At 35.1% G+C, this 19041-nt stretch overlaps 2 protein-coding genes across 4 annotated transcripts; one reads left to right on the top strand and one right to left on the bottom strand.

The window, feature by feature from the left end:
• The first annotated feature begins 870 nt into the window (after positions 1 to 870).
• Positions 871 to 8572, top strand: LOC306882240 (nucleolysin TIAR-like). Of its 3 annotated transcripts, XM_079436742.1 has the most exons (12): positions 871 to 1030; positions 1905 to 2001; positions 2254 to 2403; positions 2537 to 2591; positions 2685 to 2772; positions 5306 to 5381; positions 5695 to 5803; positions 5895 to 5990; positions 6092 to 6176; positions 6788 to 6911; positions 7064 to 7203; positions 7297 to 8572. In XM_079436742.1, exons 1-12 carry the CDS (start codon positions 1002 to 1004, stop codon positions 7409 to 7411), a joined length of 1164 nt encoding a protein of 387 aa, XP_079292868.1. In that variant the 5' UTR covers positions 871 to 1001; the 3' UTR covers positions 7412 to 8572. The 3 variants fall into 3 exon arrangements, with proteins under 3 accessions (XP_079292868.1, XP_079292870.1, XP_079292869.1); XM_079436743.1 differs by lacking the exons at positions 871 to 1030; positions 1905 to 2001; positions 2254 to 2403; positions 2537 to 2591; positions 2685 to 2772 and adding exons at positions 4443 to 4583; positions 4792 to 4859; XM_079436744.1 differs by lacking the exons at positions 871 to 1030; positions 1905 to 2001; positions 2254 to 2403; positions 2537 to 2591; positions 2685 to 2772 and adding an exon at positions 2802 to 4583.
• An 847-nt stretch (positions 8573 to 9419) lies between these two features.
• On the bottom strand, positions 9420 to 17093 carry LOC306882232 (polycystin-2-like protein 1; the record flags this gene model as incomplete). Its single annotated transcript, XM_079436733.1, has 15 exons — positions 9420 to 9587; positions 9717 to 9855; positions 10056 to 10147; positions 10263 to 10380; positions 10477 to 10598; positions 10741 to 10839; positions 10937 to 11057; positions 11143 to 11324; positions 11762 to 11932; positions 12061 to 12289; positions 14211 to 14435; positions 14528 to 14781; positions 15570 to 15697; positions 16347 to 16460; positions 16796 to 17093. The coding sequence occupies 15 exons, from the start codon at positions 17091 to 17093 to the stop codon at positions 9420 to 9422; spliced, it is 2460 nt and encodes an 819-aa protein (XP_079292859.1).
• Positions 17094 to 19041: the final 1948 nt, after the last annotated feature.

Here is a 19041-nt window from a genome sequence, read left to right as displayed (position 1 = left end):
CACAGATCCTCTCTGATACTTTAATCGCCTCCCCCTCCGGTTTAATAGACCGAGCACACTTGTTGCTCTTTTAACGTAAAGACAGACGGTATTGATACATTTCAAGGGAAACCTGTGTGATCTCCGTCATTCTATAGCCTACTCTTGTATCCATTTGCTTCTACAATCTGAAATTATTTGGGAGGCAGCATAAGCCCTGGGTTGTATCTATATATATACTATATAAAATACAGTAATCTGTAATTTTTAATACAATGAAATAATTAAAATTATTAATACAAAACATTTTTGGGACTGAAACCAGGTTTGTGACATTGTTAAAAATCTGCTAATCGTGGGAAGTAAAATTCCTGTATATTTCTATATGTAAAAATATAATAATAATTTTTAAATACTAAAAATAAAACAATTTAGCAGATGTGCGCACACACATATCCTTGAATATTAACAAAACATTGCAACAATTTTAATTTTCTATCACAATACACATGGGGAAAATTACATGTTCATTTCTGAACAACATTTCTGCAGTGTAATCAGTACACTAATGATCACTAATACATCTGCGTGCCCTGCCAATACAGTATGTACTATACTATTTACCAAAGTATAGTATAGTATACTATTTAGCAAAGACTTCAGACATACAATGAAGCTCTAACTAAAAAAATATATAGGCTGAATGAAAGCATGCAAATAAATACATAACCTGCAAAATCACATAATCAAGTAAGATACCTTTGATACATGATCTATTATTCACACCTGCATTTACACAAACACGGTGATTTTGTCAAACTCCCCTTTCCTGTCAGATCCATCGCCCTCCAAAACCGGCAGCTTCTGCGCATGCGCAGTGGCTGTCTTCCTGACTACCCGGGTTCCGCCATTTTCTACTCAAGATTGAAAGTAACACCAGTCCAGTATTGTTCATCCTAAAAATAAACCACATCTGAGATACTGAAAACAAGTTTTGTTAGCACTCCTTCCGGCATTCAAGAATGGAAGACGAGAGCCACCCCAAAACCCTGTAAGTAGCTGAAAACACAAACCCTGTCAATGCTCCGTGAATAACCGCTCAATCTAACTTACTGCACTACTGACACACTTCTAACTAACTGCTAGCTCCAAAAACAATGTCCTACCAGCGTTTTTGACATCATATGCTGTTAGTAATCACTGCTTATAATAGGTAGAGTTTCGGTCAGTCATTATTTCACCTTCCTTACTGCAGAAAGATCGAAAAACTTTAATCGTTTTCCGACGATTGTGGAAAACATTTGTAGCCGTAACGTTAGCATGCTTAAGCTAAGCTAGCGGCTAATTAGTCAAACCGGCTAACTTATTCATCGAAACAATTAAATGCAAGGCAAATATAATGAGCATAGTTAAATTGGAATTGTATTTAATAAGTGATGGTGTATGGGTTTAATATGTACACCAATAAACTATCATATTTAGTGTCAATGTGTTTGAACGAGAATAGCATTGTCTGCTGTTTTAGTAAAGGCCTGTTATCTAATCTAAGGCCTGCTGTCGTTTCTAGAAGTATGCATTTTGTGTTTGGTACTACAATGTAGGATAAAAATGTCTCGTGAAATTACTCTTTGTGTAACTGTCAGACATAGCTTCAGTAGTTTAGTATTGTGGGTAATGTGTGTTCCCGTCCTCCTGAGGTCATTTGGTCATAAAGGGGCTGTCAGATCTATGCCTGGCTCATATATATATATATATATATATATATATATATATATATATATATATATATATATATATATAGCTTTTTGGAAAACATCTTAAGTAGATGATCTGATTAAAATGCTAAATAATCTTATGTGATATTATGTGGGCAATCTGTTATTACCATTTATATATTTTTTAATATGTTTTATCTGCATTTTCAGCTACGTGGGGAATCTTTCAAGAGATGTAACAGAGAACTTGGTCCTTCAGTTGTTTACTCAGATTGGGCCATGTAAAAGTTGTAAAATGATAACAGAGGTAAACATCCATCACAAATTACACTTTTTCAAATGTTCCCTGAAATATTCTTTAGTTGTTCAGTGTAAATGGGTTTGTGTGGAAATGCCTGTCAAACTCTGCATTAGCATTTATATTTGGAATAAATTTGCTTTTAAAATGATCCTAGAATAGACATATCGTGATTTCTTACATTTCCTTAAAATATTAAACAGTCTTCCACACAATACCCATGACTTTGCAATAATATATTTTCCTGGCTTTTCTTCTCAGCAATCCGATAGCAGCAGGAAGGTGAACTCTATTGGATTTTCTGTTTTGCAGCATACTAGCAATGATCCGTATTGCTTTGTGGAGTTCTTTGAACACAGAGACGCCGCAGCTGCTTTGGCCGCCATGAATGGAAGGAAGATTTTGGGGAAGGTATATCTTGTGGCATTGTTTCATTAGACAAGTATAACAAGATGAGTGTGGTTTGAGGTTTATTGTGAAGCATTGCACCCAGAATATCATGTTTCCAAAGATAGTGCCTTCAAGTAGTGTATTTTATTAACAGGAAGTCAAGGTAAATTGGGCGACCACTCCTAGCAGTCAGAAGAAAGACACATCCAGTAAGTTCTTTTGTATTATGTATATAGTGGTTGTTTTTTTAGGTTAGATTTTCTTAAATGTAGTTACATGTGTTACATGTCATTCTTCTGCAGATCACTTTCATGTTTTTGTGGGAGATTTGAGTCCTGAGATCACAACCGATGACATCAGAGCTGCATTTGCACCCTTTGGGAAAATCTCGTAAGTTCCCAGAAGTCACACCCTTAAGTGGAATGTATTTTGTCTGAATAATGTCAAGTGGTGGTATGTGCTTACTTTGAGCCAGATGATCTCAATATATTATTTTTTAACCCCTGTTTTCTTAAAACCATGGAAACCGTTTTAAAGATTTTATTTATTTTAAAAGTATTTTTGTTGTTGGTAGTTCTTAACATATTTGCTAAGAAATTGATTCAAAAGATAAACATTTACTTTACATTTGTCATTTGTGCTGGGATTAGCATATTTTGTCACATTTCTGTCAGTAATGAAACCTTTATATAAAACACTTACAAGTCTACAGGTTTGTCACAGCAGTTGAGAATAGGATGTGTTTTAGAGACCATAATTTTGCTTTAAATTTAATATTTAACCCTCTGGTGCTCTTCGGTCATTTTTGACAGAAAAAAATTCTGCCTTGAATTTTTAAAAATCATAGCTTCATCAGAATGGTACAAAACTTGGTGGCTTTTATGGCATTTGGAATGTGAACACAAAAAAATTGAGGGCTTGATTCAAGCAGGCTAAGTGGTCGTAAATCATACTTGCGGTCTTTGGTCAAAAATGACCGATCATAGGAAATGAATGGGAAATTGACAAAAACACAAAAATTCAGCAAATTTTTGTGTGTACAATATACAAATCTACCACAATGCAGAAAAAAGTACAAAGCAATAACAGGGTGAAACTCTAAAACATCAAGAGTGCAAAACCAACACATCCATTCCCACACACGCGCGTACGCACACACACCTATGAACTGGTGTGACTGTAACACAGCAAATATGTAAAATAAAAGCAATAATTCAACTACAATGCAGTAAAAAAGTGGAGACACGCACGTATTCATACACAATTATACACATTCAAATGAATTGGTATGGCTATAACCATATAGCCATAACGAGTCAGAAAACTGAAATAAGAGGATGAAATCAGATCAGACCCAGAAAGAATAAGCTCTGATAAACATTCCTGTTCATTTTTGTTACATTTTGATTGAATTTTAATGTTTTGTGTAACAAAATGCTTTCTCTGTGTTCAGGTTTGACTGCAGTAATAATAATTCAAAAACCGACGCTTTAAATCAACATTTCAAACCCCCCCAAAAATCTAAACCTTTAAAAAAAGTTGTCTTTGAAAATGTCTAAATGTATATCCAAACCCACAACTTAATAAAAAAAGTAATTGTTTAAAAACAATTAGAGAATTTATAGGCCTTTTATATAGAGCTATATGGGAATCTATGGGCTAAACCATGGAATTGCAGATGTTTTTCTTATTTTACTCCCACCAGATTACACTAATCTGTCTTAAAAAATTGGATTTTAAATGCATTGTCTGTATTTGAACATGAAATACTGCCATAATTGAAAAGTAATTTCACTTTGGACCGTGAAGACCACAAGTGTGACTCCCAAATAAGGAGCACCAGAGGGTTAATTGCATCGATGATTTTAATAGTCCCATAATGGGAATTATCAGCAAGCACAAGGTAGTATAGTCAATATTGTGTCTCCGGATTGATCTGTTGTAAAGTGCACTTTAAAAAAATTTCATCACTAATCTCCACTGCTTTTCCGAAATTGGTAAGTAGTTTTGATTTACCTAAAAAGTAAAAATTTTAGTTCTCAACACAAAAAAACATGATACATTGCTACTCTGCAAAATTTTCAGAGTCTCCTTTAGCTCTGAGTGTCAGTTAATAGAGCTCTGGTTATTTTACAGAAATGCTCATTGGACAGGAGCTTGAAGGCTAACAGCAAGGAACTGTGCACTCTGGGAACTCAGATGTAGATTTTTTTCTATTTACTCTTTGCTTTTCATATTTGTATACTGCAGTATTTTCCTATTAAAGCTGATGTAGTGTAGACTTTTAACAAATCTCAGATCATTCTTGAATATTTGCTTGTAAAATTTGTTTTATGATGGTTTTCCTAGTTGTGTTGATAGTTTGATTCTCCTAAATTTCTGAAAATGTTAATTTCTCGAAATTTGCAGCTTCCCAAACTCCATATTGGTGGTAAAGAATTGACCAGGAAAAATAAAGAAATCTGTTAACAGGCCATGTATGCCGTTTAATTCCTTTTTCTCTTTTGATATTTCTATGTACTCTTGAGTAGAATTAGAAACAGCTGTTGAAGTTAGGAATGCATGGTAATGACATTGATGATATGAGAGATTAAGTACTAGTGATTAAGATGAAGATTGGATCATTATGTTGTGTCACAGGAAAAGTTGAAATCTTTGCAGGAGCTTTTAAATATACATGCAGTAGTGTAGGTTGCATGACTTTGTACTTGTTTTTTATTTCATATATTTTTTTAAAGTACCAGTAATCGAGAGAATATTATGCAGAAGTTGTTAGTGTAAAGATTTTTTAGAGTAATTTAGGATATTATAACAGTGTCTCTCAGTACAGTACAGTACAGTGTGTGTGTGGTTCCTTTCTTTTTGAGATCCTCTAGCAAGCCGTCAGCGGGCTGACTTTTCCGTCGTTACATTTTTCTTGCAGGGATGCACGAGTGGTGAAGGATATGACAACAGGGAAATCAAAGGGGTATGGATTTGTGTCCTTCTATAACAAACTGGTAAGGCTCCAGTACAGGAACACAGAGTGAAGGTTATTCTATTTCTGTTTACTACATTTCATATTATAGCTGTAGTATTACAGATATTCAACCTAGTGGAATGAGTCAGACTGTTAGAGTTGTTTTCTGTTTGAGTGTAAGATTTTAGTCAGTTTAGTAGTAGTAATTAAATGCAAACTAGGACTTTTATGTGGGTAGTTCCTAATTATACAGAGGAACTAATGAAAGAATAGAAGTGTTGCTGCAAGATTACATTTTTGTTTTGCTTTAAGTTTACATTTGTTTGTTAAATCTGTCGTTTCTTCTTTTCTAGGATGCTGAGAATGCCATAGTACACATGGGGGGTCAGTGGCTTGGTGGACGGCAAATCCGGACTAACTGGGCAACTCGGAAACCTCCAGCCCCCAAGAGTGTGCAAGACAGTAAGCCAGATTTTGATCCACTCTGTCTTTTATTTGCTTACCGCCTTTAGAGTTGAGCTAAATTAACATGACTGAATTGGAAAAATTTCAGACAGCTCCAAGCAGCTGAGATTTGATGAGGTGGTGAACCAATCGAGTCCTCAGAACTGCACGGTGTACTGTGGTGGCATTCAGTCAGGTCTCACAGGTGTGTCTTCACTTACTCTTTTACTTTCCCATCCTGAGTATGAGTATGCATGCTCACTCTTAGTGCATTGTCATGTGACTTATACTGTTCTCTTCAAACAGAACACCTTATGCGACAGACGTTTTCTCCTTTCGGGCAGATAATGGAGATCAGAGTTTTTCCAGAGAAGGGTTATTCTTTTATCAGGTATCATTCAGCTATTCCTGTTTTTAGTTTTCTTATATTTAGACAGTTTATCCACAGTCTATGTGTAATGTGAAATGTTGTGGAAGTACCATATTGCAAGACATTAATGGTTTCTAGTAAGGGCTGATGTCTAGAGAGCAGAGTGGCTGATGACTTGATGATGATACCATTTGTACATAATAATAGTAAAAATGTTAGTAATGTAAAATGTAAAATCGAAAAGGCCAAATGTCAGCTTAATATTTCACTGTTTACTCAACAGGGGGCAGCATAAAATGATGCAAAAAGAATTTCAACCTCCTTGTCTTGTTACAGAGCGAAGACACATTTAATTGATCAGACATGTACAGTGTTACAAAAGATTTATATTTTAAGTAAATGCTGTTCTTTTGACCTTTCTATTCAGGGACCCTGAAAAAAGTATGTTTCTTTAAAAAATATTAAGCAGCACAACGTTTTTTTACACCGTTAATAATAAGAAATGTTTCTAGTTTCTGTTTAGGTTTAATTAGCCACATGGTGACAAAGTCGGTCCTTCTGATTTTTTTTGTAAACAATAGGATTGCTGTGTTGTTCACTTTTCTTCATACACCAGCATCATTTTCTCTCAGGTTCTCCTCTCATGAAAGTGCTGCTCATGCTATCGTCTCAGTGAATGGTACCACCATTGAAGGTCATGTTGTGAAGTGCTACTGGGGCAAAGAGTCACCTGATATGGCCAAAAATGTCCAGCCGGTAATTCTTGTGAATTTGCTTTATAATTACCACAATCTCATTTTAATGTGTTATTAAATCCTTCCCATACAGACATTGTTTAAATCAGGCCAGTGTGTGTTTTTCACCTACACACACAAGTTAAGCTCAAGTTCTTGGTGTTGCATTCACAGATGGAGTACGGTCAGTGGGGACACTGGAATCAAATGTACGGCAATCCTCAACAATACGGTCAGTACATGACGAACAGCTGGCAAGTGCCGTCCTATGGAATGTACGGGCAAACATGGAATCAGCAAGGATTTGGTGTAGAGTGAGTTTTCATGTATTTCTGTATGTGTAATGTATCATGTTGTACCTATGCAGAACTTGTGGGTATGTTTACACCCACTTTTTGTTGTTCCAGACAATCACAGTCCCCGGCCTGGGTGGGAGGTTTTGGGACGCAACCCTCTCAGGCTCAGCCTGGCCCAGTGATGAACCAGGCTAACTTTGGCATGGCTGGATACCAGACACAGTGATTTGACCCTGGCTCTCTCTTCTTTAGGTCCTGCTCTCATAGGGAGGGTTGCTAAAGACTAATAGGTGCACATCATCTTTTTCCCTACAAGCTTTGGATCTGAAGCAGTAATTGCTTTATTGTAAAGATTCAAATTTAGTTTAAAGAGGCAATTGAGATGAGCGCCTTCAATGGAAATCTGAATTCATTCACAAGATTTGTTCCTGTTTTAGTGGAATTGGAGAAGATTTATTGTATCTCTTGTCTCCCACCCTTTTTTACTGCATATCTTGAGGAAAACTGCTGATTTTCCCTTAAATCCCAGCTTCAGGAACTTCACAGGTACATTGCAGAAAGCCCGGGGTGTAAATGGTTTTTGGAGCTAAGTATTTTCTTTTAGTTTTTTCTCTTCCTAAATGGCTGATCATGCATTTGGACTTTGAATTTTGTACAAAAACAGCAACAAAAAAACTTTCATTCTGTATTCTGACTTGGCAAACAAATGTAAGTTAAGGCACTTTTTGGGGGTTCGTTGGACCTGTGTCTTGTAAATGTTGACGTGTAAATGAATTTCTATGTGCAGTGGTGTATATTTAATCCACATTAGCTCCCCGTTCTCCTCCGATTCTTTGATACTGTGTGTATAATGTATCTTTTTACTCCAATTTACAGACAGTGAAATCTCTCTAGTTCACAATGGAGAAAGGGTCATAATGGCCATACCTGTAAATATCTTTTGATATCTTGGCCTGGAAAAAGGGTTTCAAAGCATGCGCTCCACTTGACGGACTTTTGCAGAACTAATGCAGCGTATGTTAGACAAACGTTACATGTGGGACTGACATTTACAAGCAAGCCTTAATTTTTGCTCAGTCACACATTTCAGTTGAACACTTGGAGACCCTCATAGAGCGCTGTATGATTTATTTTAGAGCCTACTGTAAATTTGTCCCTTTGCTGTTTTAACAAATGTGTGCCATTTTTGAGTAGCCAGAAAAAAAGAATTTGATTTTTTTTTTTTTTTTTTTTTTGTGGATATATTAAGGAATTGCATGTTTCAAATCATAATATTGAGGTTGCTCAAAGCATTGAATGTAAAAGGCAGAAATGTTTGAATACAATTTAGCATTTCGAGTTTTCTTTTTAGTCTAAATGAGTCTCAATAAATGAACCATTGGACAAGAAACATTTTCTTCTCTTTTTTTCTAAACTGAATTATGGTCTTGTTTCAACAAAGTAACAACCATTTGTTTTGCCATTTCAGTTATTTATTTGCTTATAATCAATATCATTTAGGAAAGAAGAAAGAGATAAATATTTCATAAATATAAATATCTTTTAAAATATACAAGCAATATTGTTCCAAGATTAATGTATAAACTATACTAGTTTGTGTATCCACTGATATGCTTCACATTATAAAATACATTTACAAGAGGTTCAGATCAAAGTAAAGAAAGAGATTAAGGAAACCATCTTTAAAAGTATATATTAACTTTCCAAAGACTGTAATACACATTGCACTGATGACTTTTCATAACAATATGCCAAATGTAACAGTGACTCTATTCCCACTAAATTTAGCTCTCAGCAAAGTTTCCATACTGTATGATTGGAAAGAATCTGTTAGCCATGAGATAACAGGAGAATTTGTTTCATAAGAACTAATAGTAGTCGTGAAAATTAATTAAATAGGAAGGAAAGTCCGAAAAATATTTATCATTAGCCTGACAGTTGAAACTCGAGGGAATGTATTTTACATTGCTTAACATTAATCAAGCTTTAAACTGGAAGATAATCAGACTGTCAATCATATCACCTCGCATTCCCTCCTAAATGCCACAGTAACTGCACATGTTAAACAGTCAGTATGGAGAACAGATATATTTCTGTGCCACTGGTAACAGAGTACTACGTCTATTCTACAGTAATATCTTCCTCTCTACGGTAACAGTCTGAGTCTGTTTATCCACAGACCAGGCTTAAATGAAGCCAATTATTAGTCAGTTTGAAACTCAGGTTTTGATGAATCAGTGACGTGCAGAACTACTATTTTCAGTTACGACTGGCCTTCCGACATCTGGATACAAACGATTCCTCATATTCCCCATTGGGCCAGCTAATGACCATGCTGGTCCCTGAGCTAAGGCTCTTTCCAGGTTTACCTGAATATTCCCTCCTGAAGCCGGTCTTGATTCCTATCACAATACAGCAGCATGGCTTTATTTTTTTATGACATATGTATGATTAATGTATTTAACTCTAAAAACATTGTTGTTTATTTGTAAATTAATAGTGTCATAACTTTTATAGATCTAAAAACTCACATCATCTCTAGTCATCTGTCTATCCATGTCTTTGTTGTCTGTGTTGAATGTTTGAAGTCTCATTTTTTCCATGATAACATCCAGTTTGGACAATATAGCGATCACAGCATTTTCAAGCTGAGCAACTTTGTGAACCAGCCTGGAATGGAAAGGCAAAAATAACCAGAAGACATCAAGTCAGAAATGCACTTACAACTTTTATGAAATATATGTACATCTAAAGTCATGCAAATTAAACATGAACAGTTTTGGAACTGTTCATAAACTGGAATAAAATATACATTCATAAAAAAACAACCTTGGAAATGGTTGAGAAAGCCAATGATTCTGAACACAAACCTCTGAAAGACCTCTGGAGGAACGGTCTCTCTGCGGTCCTCTGCCGATTCAACACTGTTGCCAAGATTACGAAGCTCTTCACTGAGTGCGTCCTAATAAAAAAATGATGAATAATGAATATCAAAAATACTGACTCCATATTAGATTAATGTCACAATGAAGGAACATGAACTTGCCAAAACAGCCCAACTGAAAAACCAAACACACCCTTTTTTCCTCCAGCTCTTGTTTCATTCTCTCTTGCTCCTGCTTGTCCAAAGTCTGGTTCCCATCTTGGTCAAATCTGGAGAAAGCGGCTGAGATCTCATGGTCAGCATGACCCATTCTGAAATGTGGGACACACAACCAGAATACATGAGTTCTTCTACACCGTTGTTGCTACTGTACGAGAACGTGTTTTAGTGTTTCACCCGAGACTTACTCTTTCAAAGCATCCCTGAAATCTTTAAACTGCATCTCACTTGAACCTGAATCCAGGGCTTTCTGAACATCAGAGATCTTTTCCTTTTTAAGTTTCAGTTTCATGAAGGTTTTCTCATAACTCTGCAATTAAAGCATCATTTTCCACATGCATTTAAACAATCAAATCACAACAGTGTTGGTTTATGTTTTGGTTACACAACTTTCCAAACATAAATTTAATAGATTTATAGACGTATAAACTTCATGCACTGGGATGACTCACCTGTTTGATGAGATCTGCAATCTGGAACTCATCTTTCTGAGAAGCGAGTTCTGACTTCACCTCAGAGTATGTGTCATTGATGATGGCCAGAAACATGTTCTGTTCAATTCAATTCAATTTATCAGGTTAACTGATAAACAGGCACTTATGATTTAGAACAAACATTTACTTCATCACATGCACATAAAGAACTTACCAGTAACACAAAGAAGACAAAGAACACATAGGAGAAAAAGTATATTGGTCCAAGTACTCTGTTTGCCCTGTCTATGGCATCATAATCGAAATCTCCGAGGATGATTCGAAATTGTGTGAAACTGCAGAGATGAGAAATAAAAGATTCTGATTGACCTAATAAACAAAAAAAATCATTAAAAAAATTGTTTTATATTTCATCCTTACATGCACTTGTTAAATGTGCTGAATGTTTCAACTTCCATTCCAAAGAGCAGGTAACCCAGCTGAGCATATGCAAAGAACACAATGAAGAACATAATGGCGAATCCGAAGATGTCTAATGCACAGCGAGCCAGGGTAGATGTAAGCTGGGTCATCGTCTTATTGAAACTGATGTACTTGAAGATCTGCAAATATTGAAGCCATCAACATATCAAAATGGGTCACTTTAGTTTAATGCTATCAAACGATTAATCGCATCCAAAATAATATTTTAATATTTTGTTTACATAATACATGTGTGTTTACTGTGTATATTTATTACGTATAATTAAATACACACACATGCATGTATATATTTAAGAAAACAAATTATATTAGTATATTAAATATATTAATATAATTAATATAAATTATATAAATACATGTAAATATTTTCAAAATATATACTATAGGAGTGTGATTATGTATTTATAGAAACATAATAAATATACACAGTACACACACATATATTATGTAAACAAAAACTTTTATTCTGAATGCGATTGATCGCGATTAATCGTTCGACAGCACTACTTTAGTTATATATTTGAAACTTCACCTTAGGTTATGTATATATGATTACCTTAATCCAAGCAAAAAATAAATTTACTGCATTCATGTTGTTGTACTGGGTTTGCCAAAATGCCAAAAACTCAAAATCAGCATAGATGTCAGGTTGTTCTAGAAGGTTTCCAAGTAACTCATCCACTTTGATGGTTCGAAATGCACTGAAGACTATTGCCACCACAGCAAGCTGTTAAAAAAGCACATAGTTACTGTTAGTGTCTGCTTTTGTCAAATAATGTTTACCAAATCATATGATGACTTGTTGATTATTATGACCAGACTATTTGATACTGATATGATCTGTTTTCTTCCTACCAGTATGACCACTATATCTAGTATGTTCCAGATGCTGTTGAAATGGGACAGTTTGTGGATTCGGAATTTCAGAACCTCCTCCACAATGTAATAGAGTATGAAGATGCAGAACAAGATCTCGCAGCCGATGATAAAGAAATCCCACGTGGTGACGTAACGAATCAGCTTTACAGTACGGATCTGGTAGGATGGAATTGCTCCACCAGTAGCTGGAAATTCAACCACTAATCTGAACGAAGAAGAAAATATTTTTCATTTTTTTTAATGTAATGCAATAAAATATGAAAGTACATCAGATTACTAATTTATGTCATTTTAATATTTTATTTTATGCATTTCATATTTATTGGTTTATTTAAATTATAATAAATATATAAATATAAAAACAAATTAAATTAAATAATCCTAGGTTATCAGAAAACAATGATTTTTGGTCTGCCTTGTACAGGTGCATCTCAAAAAATTAGAATATCGTGAAAAAGTTAATTTTTTTATTGTAACATTTCAAAAAGTGAAACTTTCATATATTCTAGATTTCATATATTCTTGATGATTCGAGCTTACAGCTCATGAAAGTAAAAAATCCAGTATCTCAAAATATTAGAATATTTCCTATGATCAATCAAAAAAAGGATTTGCAAAACAGAAAAGTTCAAGTTCTTTAAAGTATGTTCATTTATGCACTCAATAGTTGGTCGGGGCTCCTTTAGCACAAACTCCAGCATCAGTGAGGTGTGGCATGGAAGCGATCAGCCTGTGGCTCTGCTGAGGCACTATTGAGCCTTCAGCTCGTCTGTATTGTTGGATTGACTGTTTCTCATCTTTCTCTTGAAAATATCCCATAGATTCCATATGGGGTTCAGGTCAGGCATGTTGGCTGGCCAATCAAGCACAGTAATATCATGGTCAGCAAACTACTTGGAAGTGGTTTTGGCACTGGTGGCAGGTGCTAAAGACCTGCTGGAAAAGCAAATCAGCATCTCCATAAAGATTGCCAGCAGATGGAAGCATAAAGTGCTCCAAAATCCCCTGGTAGACGGCTCCATTGACTTTGGACTTGATAAAACACAATGGACCAACACCAGCAGACGTCACGGCACCCCAAATCATCACTGACTTCAGAAACTTCACACTGGACTTCAAGCAGCTTGGATTCTGTGCCTCTCCAGTCTTCCTCCAGACTCCAGACCTTGATTTCCAAATTAAATGCAAAATGTACTTTTATCTGAAAAGAGGACTTTGGACCACTGAGAAACAGTCCAGTTCTTTTTCTCCTTAGCCCAGGTAAGATGCTTCTGAAACTGTTTCTGTTTCAGACGTGGCTTGGTAGCCCTTTTCCTGAAGATGTCTGAGCGTGGTGACTCTTGATGCACTGGCTCCAGCTTCAGTCCACTCCAATTCAGTCCAATTCAGGGTATCTCTTGTTCTTTGAAACCACAATAATGGGGAAGACTACTGAATTGGCAATGGTCCAGAAGACAATCACTGACACCCTCCACAAAGAGGGTAAGTCACAGAAGGTCATTACTGAAAGGAGTGGCTGTTCACAGAGTGCTGTATCAAAGCATATTAAATGCAAAGTTGACTGGAAGGAAGAAATTGGGTAGGAAAAGGTGTACAAGCAACAGTGATGACCGCAAGCTTGAGAATACTGTCAAGCAAAGCTGATTCAAACACTTGGGAGAGCTTCTTATTTGTGGAGGGTGTCAATGATTGTCTTCTGGATCATTAGCAAGTCAGCTGTCTTCCCCATTATTGTGGTTTCAAAGAACAAGAGATACCCTGAATTTATACTGTATGGATGATCATTTAATGAAGCTCAAATGTAAATATTATAATATCTTGAGATACTTGATTTTTGAAGCTGTAAGCTCTAATCGTCAAAATTAAAACAAAAAACTTTTGAAATGTTTTACATGTTTACATGTAATGAATCTAGAATGTATGAAAGTTTCACTTTTTGAAATGTTACAGTAAAAAAAATATTTAATTTTTTTAGATGCACCTGTACATTGAAAAGGACAGTTTATGTTAAATAACAAATGTAAAAAAGTAATTATTAATATAACTGACTAACCTAGCAAGCCAGTGCAAATATATAATTTGTACATGCAGAACAAGAGCAAAACATGTTGATTTAGGTCAAGTACCTTATAACGCAGAAGAGATTGATGTTGGCATTGTATGCAGTGAAGTCAATGAAAAGAACCCGAGTTCCACGATCGAGCCACAGGTTGTCTTTGAGGTCCGTCAGGATAGCACCGCTCTCTTCTTTGGTCTTTGCCAGGTCTTGATAATATCCTGCTCCGCTGTATGTGGTCAGTAACCCCCAGTGATTCGACCCTTTGATCTCATTTTCTGAGTGGTACTGCCATCTGAGGAATAATGAGATTATATTTAATAAATAAACACATTTCAACCCCTGAAGAGAGAAATATGACTGTTGTTAATCATAAGTGTCACCCACGCTGTTCCGTTGATCTGTCCAAACACGCTGTCATCCTCTTTCTTGTCGCTGTACACATCAAAACACTCCACGACCTCCTGCTGGAAGTCTTTATGCACCTTGCAGGAGTTGTTCTTCACTTTGAGCTGTCGAATGCGAGGGACTCCTAACAACATGTTCTCGTAGTAAATGAAGGATTGATTTCCATTCGGAAGAGGTTCATCGTTATACCACTTTGTCCAGTACAAGCTGTCAAGTAACGGGCCCTCCATGTACTGCAAAGATTATCAAAAATTATAGTCAGAGGGACTGTGATTCAGTACTGGATCTGTCCCATGAATAGAAAAGCATTATGATAATGTTTTTAATACTAAATAACATGCGAAAAACTACACAAATATTATATAAATAAAACAAAACATTAAAATAGTTTACATTTTTATAGTATTATATAATAAATATCAGCAACACCCAAAACATAAAAGTTATTTTGCCATATTGTTTTTTAAAGCCACTACTAAAACAAAACACACAACAAAATTAAATTATCATAGCTATTATCATAGTTTTTATCAATATTTTGAAACCGTTTTAATTTTGTTGTGTTTTTTTTGGAGTTTATATATACATAATCAAACTAAATTAAAATCAGAAATGCAACTAGCTGAATTAAAAGTGTTTTTTTTTTGTTAATGTTTATTTTATTAACAAATAAGGCATTTTTTTATGGATTTAATTTTAGTAATGACCATAAAAATTAGCCAATATGTCCAGGCAAAGACAAAAATGTATTATTAAAAGTAGTTGATACTTAAAACAAGTATATTTAAAACATTAAATATGAATTATCAATGAATTACATAAATATTAATTACATAAAAATATCATAAACAATATTAGCAACATCTAAAATGTGGAATTTGTGTTGGAATAAATTGCACTTAAAAAAATCACCAGGAAAAATGTATTATTAAATTTATTTAATACTTAGATAATTAGATAAATATACTTTAAAATCCTAATTTTCATTCACGTCTGAACAGGACAAGCAGGTAAAACTCACTGTCCAGACATCATTCATGGTGCCAATGGAGGAAAAGCTGATTCCACTGTCACCCGGTGAGTTTACAAAGAGATCGGTCATAGCTTTCGTGTAATAGTAGGTGGTGCTGCTGGTCATGCCATAGGTCACTGCACGAGAACAGGATTACAGTCAGTCAACAATCACATCACTTATTGAGCTTTGCACAGACGTGCTACACCATTCAGCACCACACAGATAAAGGACATTAATTCATTCAAGTTTGATCCATTAGCAGTGCTCACGTCATGAAAGCTGCAGAGGGTTATTTGTTTGAGTACACAAATAGCCCCCTTGAACAATGTGACTCCAGCACAGACAAAGCCGCAATTGCCTGACCTGAGCTCTTATCAGCAGGGTCCCGCTTGTGTTCCTTTCAGGCCTAATTTTCCATTGAACAATGCGGTGTTTTAACACAGGGGACATTTTATAACAAGCACTTAGGCTGATACACATCTCTGGATCATAATGAAGCGCAATATAAATGAAAGCCATGGGATCACATACAGTACAATCAAAAAGACAAAAGAGCAGGCTAATGACACTATAACAATTATACATTTATACATGCTAATGTTTTAATGGATATACTGGATCTATCTGATCTTAATATTCACAGATCTATATTTATCCACTATCAGTAATCCACATAGTGGTTTCAAACTTCAAACAGGTGTTTGTGCAACAGATAACATTCATAAATATTCAGACAGGGACAGCAGGACTATAAATGTATCATACAATCAACATGATACTTACACAGGCACAAATCCACCAGGAAAACAATGTAGATCAGCAGTTCTTTGAGATTTGCTTTGACATTGAGCTCTGGATTCTCCTTTGTGTCCTTTCTTAGAGCTGTTCCCCACAGTCCTACCAAACCAAAACAAACACTTTTTAAAATATATTTATTTATTTGTTGTTAAATTTAAGTAATGATATAGAAATAATTTAATTGTCATTAGAAATGTTTAAATATTACAACTTTATATTAAAAAAGATTTCACTTGTGAAATTATTAACGCAATAAAAGGAACACTCAGACATTTGTAATTTGTGCAGGGAAAAAAAATTTAAACAATGAAATACAGTATTACAGTAATCAGAAATAATAACAACAACGTAATAATAATAAAATATTATTTAAAGTATTATTTACTATAATAAAATAAATAATAAAAAGTGATAATGCATGGACCTTCCCTCACCTTTGACAGCTCTCAAGAGAAAAGAGCAGCATCTAGACTTCTTCTCCTCTGAGGGGTTTGTCCGCACTTTATCCTCAGCCAGATAAGGGTTAGGCAGATTCAGCTGGTTCATGTTCTCCAAAGAGCTGTGGAACATGGGCTGAGGGTTGTAGACGGTGCTGATGGGGCCGGGGCGTCTGATGGGTGCAGGAGAGCCACTGTAGGCCTGATTCACCCAGCCTCCTTTCCCAAGGTTTTCCATCTCGCACGCCACTGTGCTGCCCAGCTGATTCTCTGCCCGGTTATTGAGGTGTTGCATTGTGGTGAACGGAGAGGTGGATTTAACAGGAAGTGCTGAAGTGCAGCTTTTGGCTGAGGATAGTCTCCACCTGTATTTATACCTTTCCTGTTGAATCCTCTAAAAGAGAGCAAAGCGGAAGGAGGGGCTCGTCTTTTGTTCACAGATCCATTAAAAACACAATCCTGCCATTAAGGAAACTGAGCCACAAGCTAGAGATTCTAGAACAGTGCTATTGATAATACAGACATAATGTGAATTTGCGTCACATTGTTAAAGACGTGCTGAAAAACAGAGATCAATAACTTCATAATAAAGATGCACAGAAATGGTAAATAAATTATTACCAGAATTAAATGATTGGCTTTTATTTGTCATTGTACTAGATCGAAAACCATATTATCTGAAAATATGTACTTTATATTTAGATAACAGTGTCTGTTTATTCTGTATGTGTAGCCTAAAATATTTTACTCAGCACTGGAATATAAGAAATATATATAATAAGATAAATGTTACATTTTGAATTAAAATTGTTATTTATTTGTGAATCACTAAAAAATATTCATTTAAAATATCTGCATATAAAGACAAAGACTGTTATTTAAAGATGCGTTTATTTTGCAAGTTGGGGAGATATAAAAATAGCTGCATTGTTAATTTTTTTTTGTTTGTTTGTTTCGTTTGAGACGCTAACATTTTCCAAGATCCCCTAGCACCCCCTGTGGCACCTCGGGAGTTTATAAATGGCAAGGAAACATGAGACATGTATCCTATTCAAGCACCATGGGGATTGTTTCTCATTCAAATGTTAATATTTGCGAGATTTAATATGGTTGCACGATAAAGGATTTTTGTTGAAAATAAAATGAACAATGTCTTGACCTTAAGCGGCCTATAGGCTATTAGTAACAAAATGCAAGGAAGTGTCTTTGACTGAGATTAGTTGATAATGATCATGACAGGATGATTAGTTATAATGACAGCTGAGGCTAAACTGATTAAGATGGGTGTTTCTAGCTTCATGTAGCCTACATGGTTTTTGTCGAGCACTGGCTGTTCACGCCTCATTAGCACTGAAAAGACACGTTATACACAGCCATTGGACAGCAACGAGTTTAATCTCCTCTCTAAATGAGGACTGCCCTAGTCAAGTTTGAGCCACTCTGTCTTAAAATAGACGTTGTCTTCTTTCCCCTGGTGATCTTAAACTCTGAATACTGGACCTTTTGTTGATTTAAAATATGAGGCAAACCAAAATTGAATGATTTGAATATTTGGTTATTTAAATAATAAGTGAATCTAATTTTTTTCCTCTTATAAAGTGGGACACGCAATTCAACCGTCACATCATTCAGTCCTTTAAACATTATTTATAGGCTACCTTCACTGAACTGTCATTTGTTTGGTGCTGTCTTATCTTGGGACACAGAGGCCTTCATTGAAATGTGTTAATCTGGACCTGGGTTTAAAAACTTTTATAGCAAATCTGATGCAAAATTGAGGAAAATGTGTGCTTATCGTTATATATGTTTTTTTCTGTAGATTACATTGTAGGATATAAATAAAAGTGTTACTCAAAGATTAGCCTATATCAAATATAATATATAGCATATATATGAAGAGTTTATTAGCTAGCACTGTTAAGACCTCTATGGTTTCTACTGTGACTGGATATAACTTCACTGCTGGTGAGTGTCTTATACACATTTGTACACATTTCATACATGTACATAATTATATTATTGTTAAAAAGTTTGAGGTCAGTTTTTTTACAGATTCATAAAGGATGCATTAATTAATCAAAAGTGACAGTAAAGACTTTTGTAATGTTACAAAGGATTTTTGTTTCAAATAAATGCTGTGCTTTTCAGCTTTCTATTCATTAAAATAATTCTGATATTAAGATTCCATCATAAATATTATCATCATAAATAAATAGAATCCTTAGCCATCTTCAAGAATCGGC

This window comes from Barbus barbus (assembly GCF_936440315.1).
Source record: "Barbus barbus genome assembly, chromosome: 16".
Classification (NCBI taxonomy): Eukaryota; Metazoa; Chordata; class Actinopteri; order Cypriniformes; family Cyprinidae; genus Barbus; species Barbus barbus.
Note: the sequence above shows the minus strand (reverse complement) of the source record. Positions and strands in the feature narration are given on the sequence as shown.

Bases quoted from the DNA above. Each gene is read 5' to 3' on its own strand.
- LOC306882240 (XM_079436742.1), top strand. From the start codon at position 1,002: ATGGAAGACGAGAGCCACCCCAAAACCCT. The intron at 2,773-5,305 runs GTAAGTTCCCAG...TTTTTCTTGCAG, and splicing joins GCACCCTTTGGGAAAATCTC to GGATGCACGAGTGGTGAAGG. The intron at 7,204-7,296 runs GTGAGTTTTCAT...TTGTTGTTCCAG, and splicing joins CAGCAAGGATTTGGTGTAGA to ACAATCACAGTCCCCGGCCT.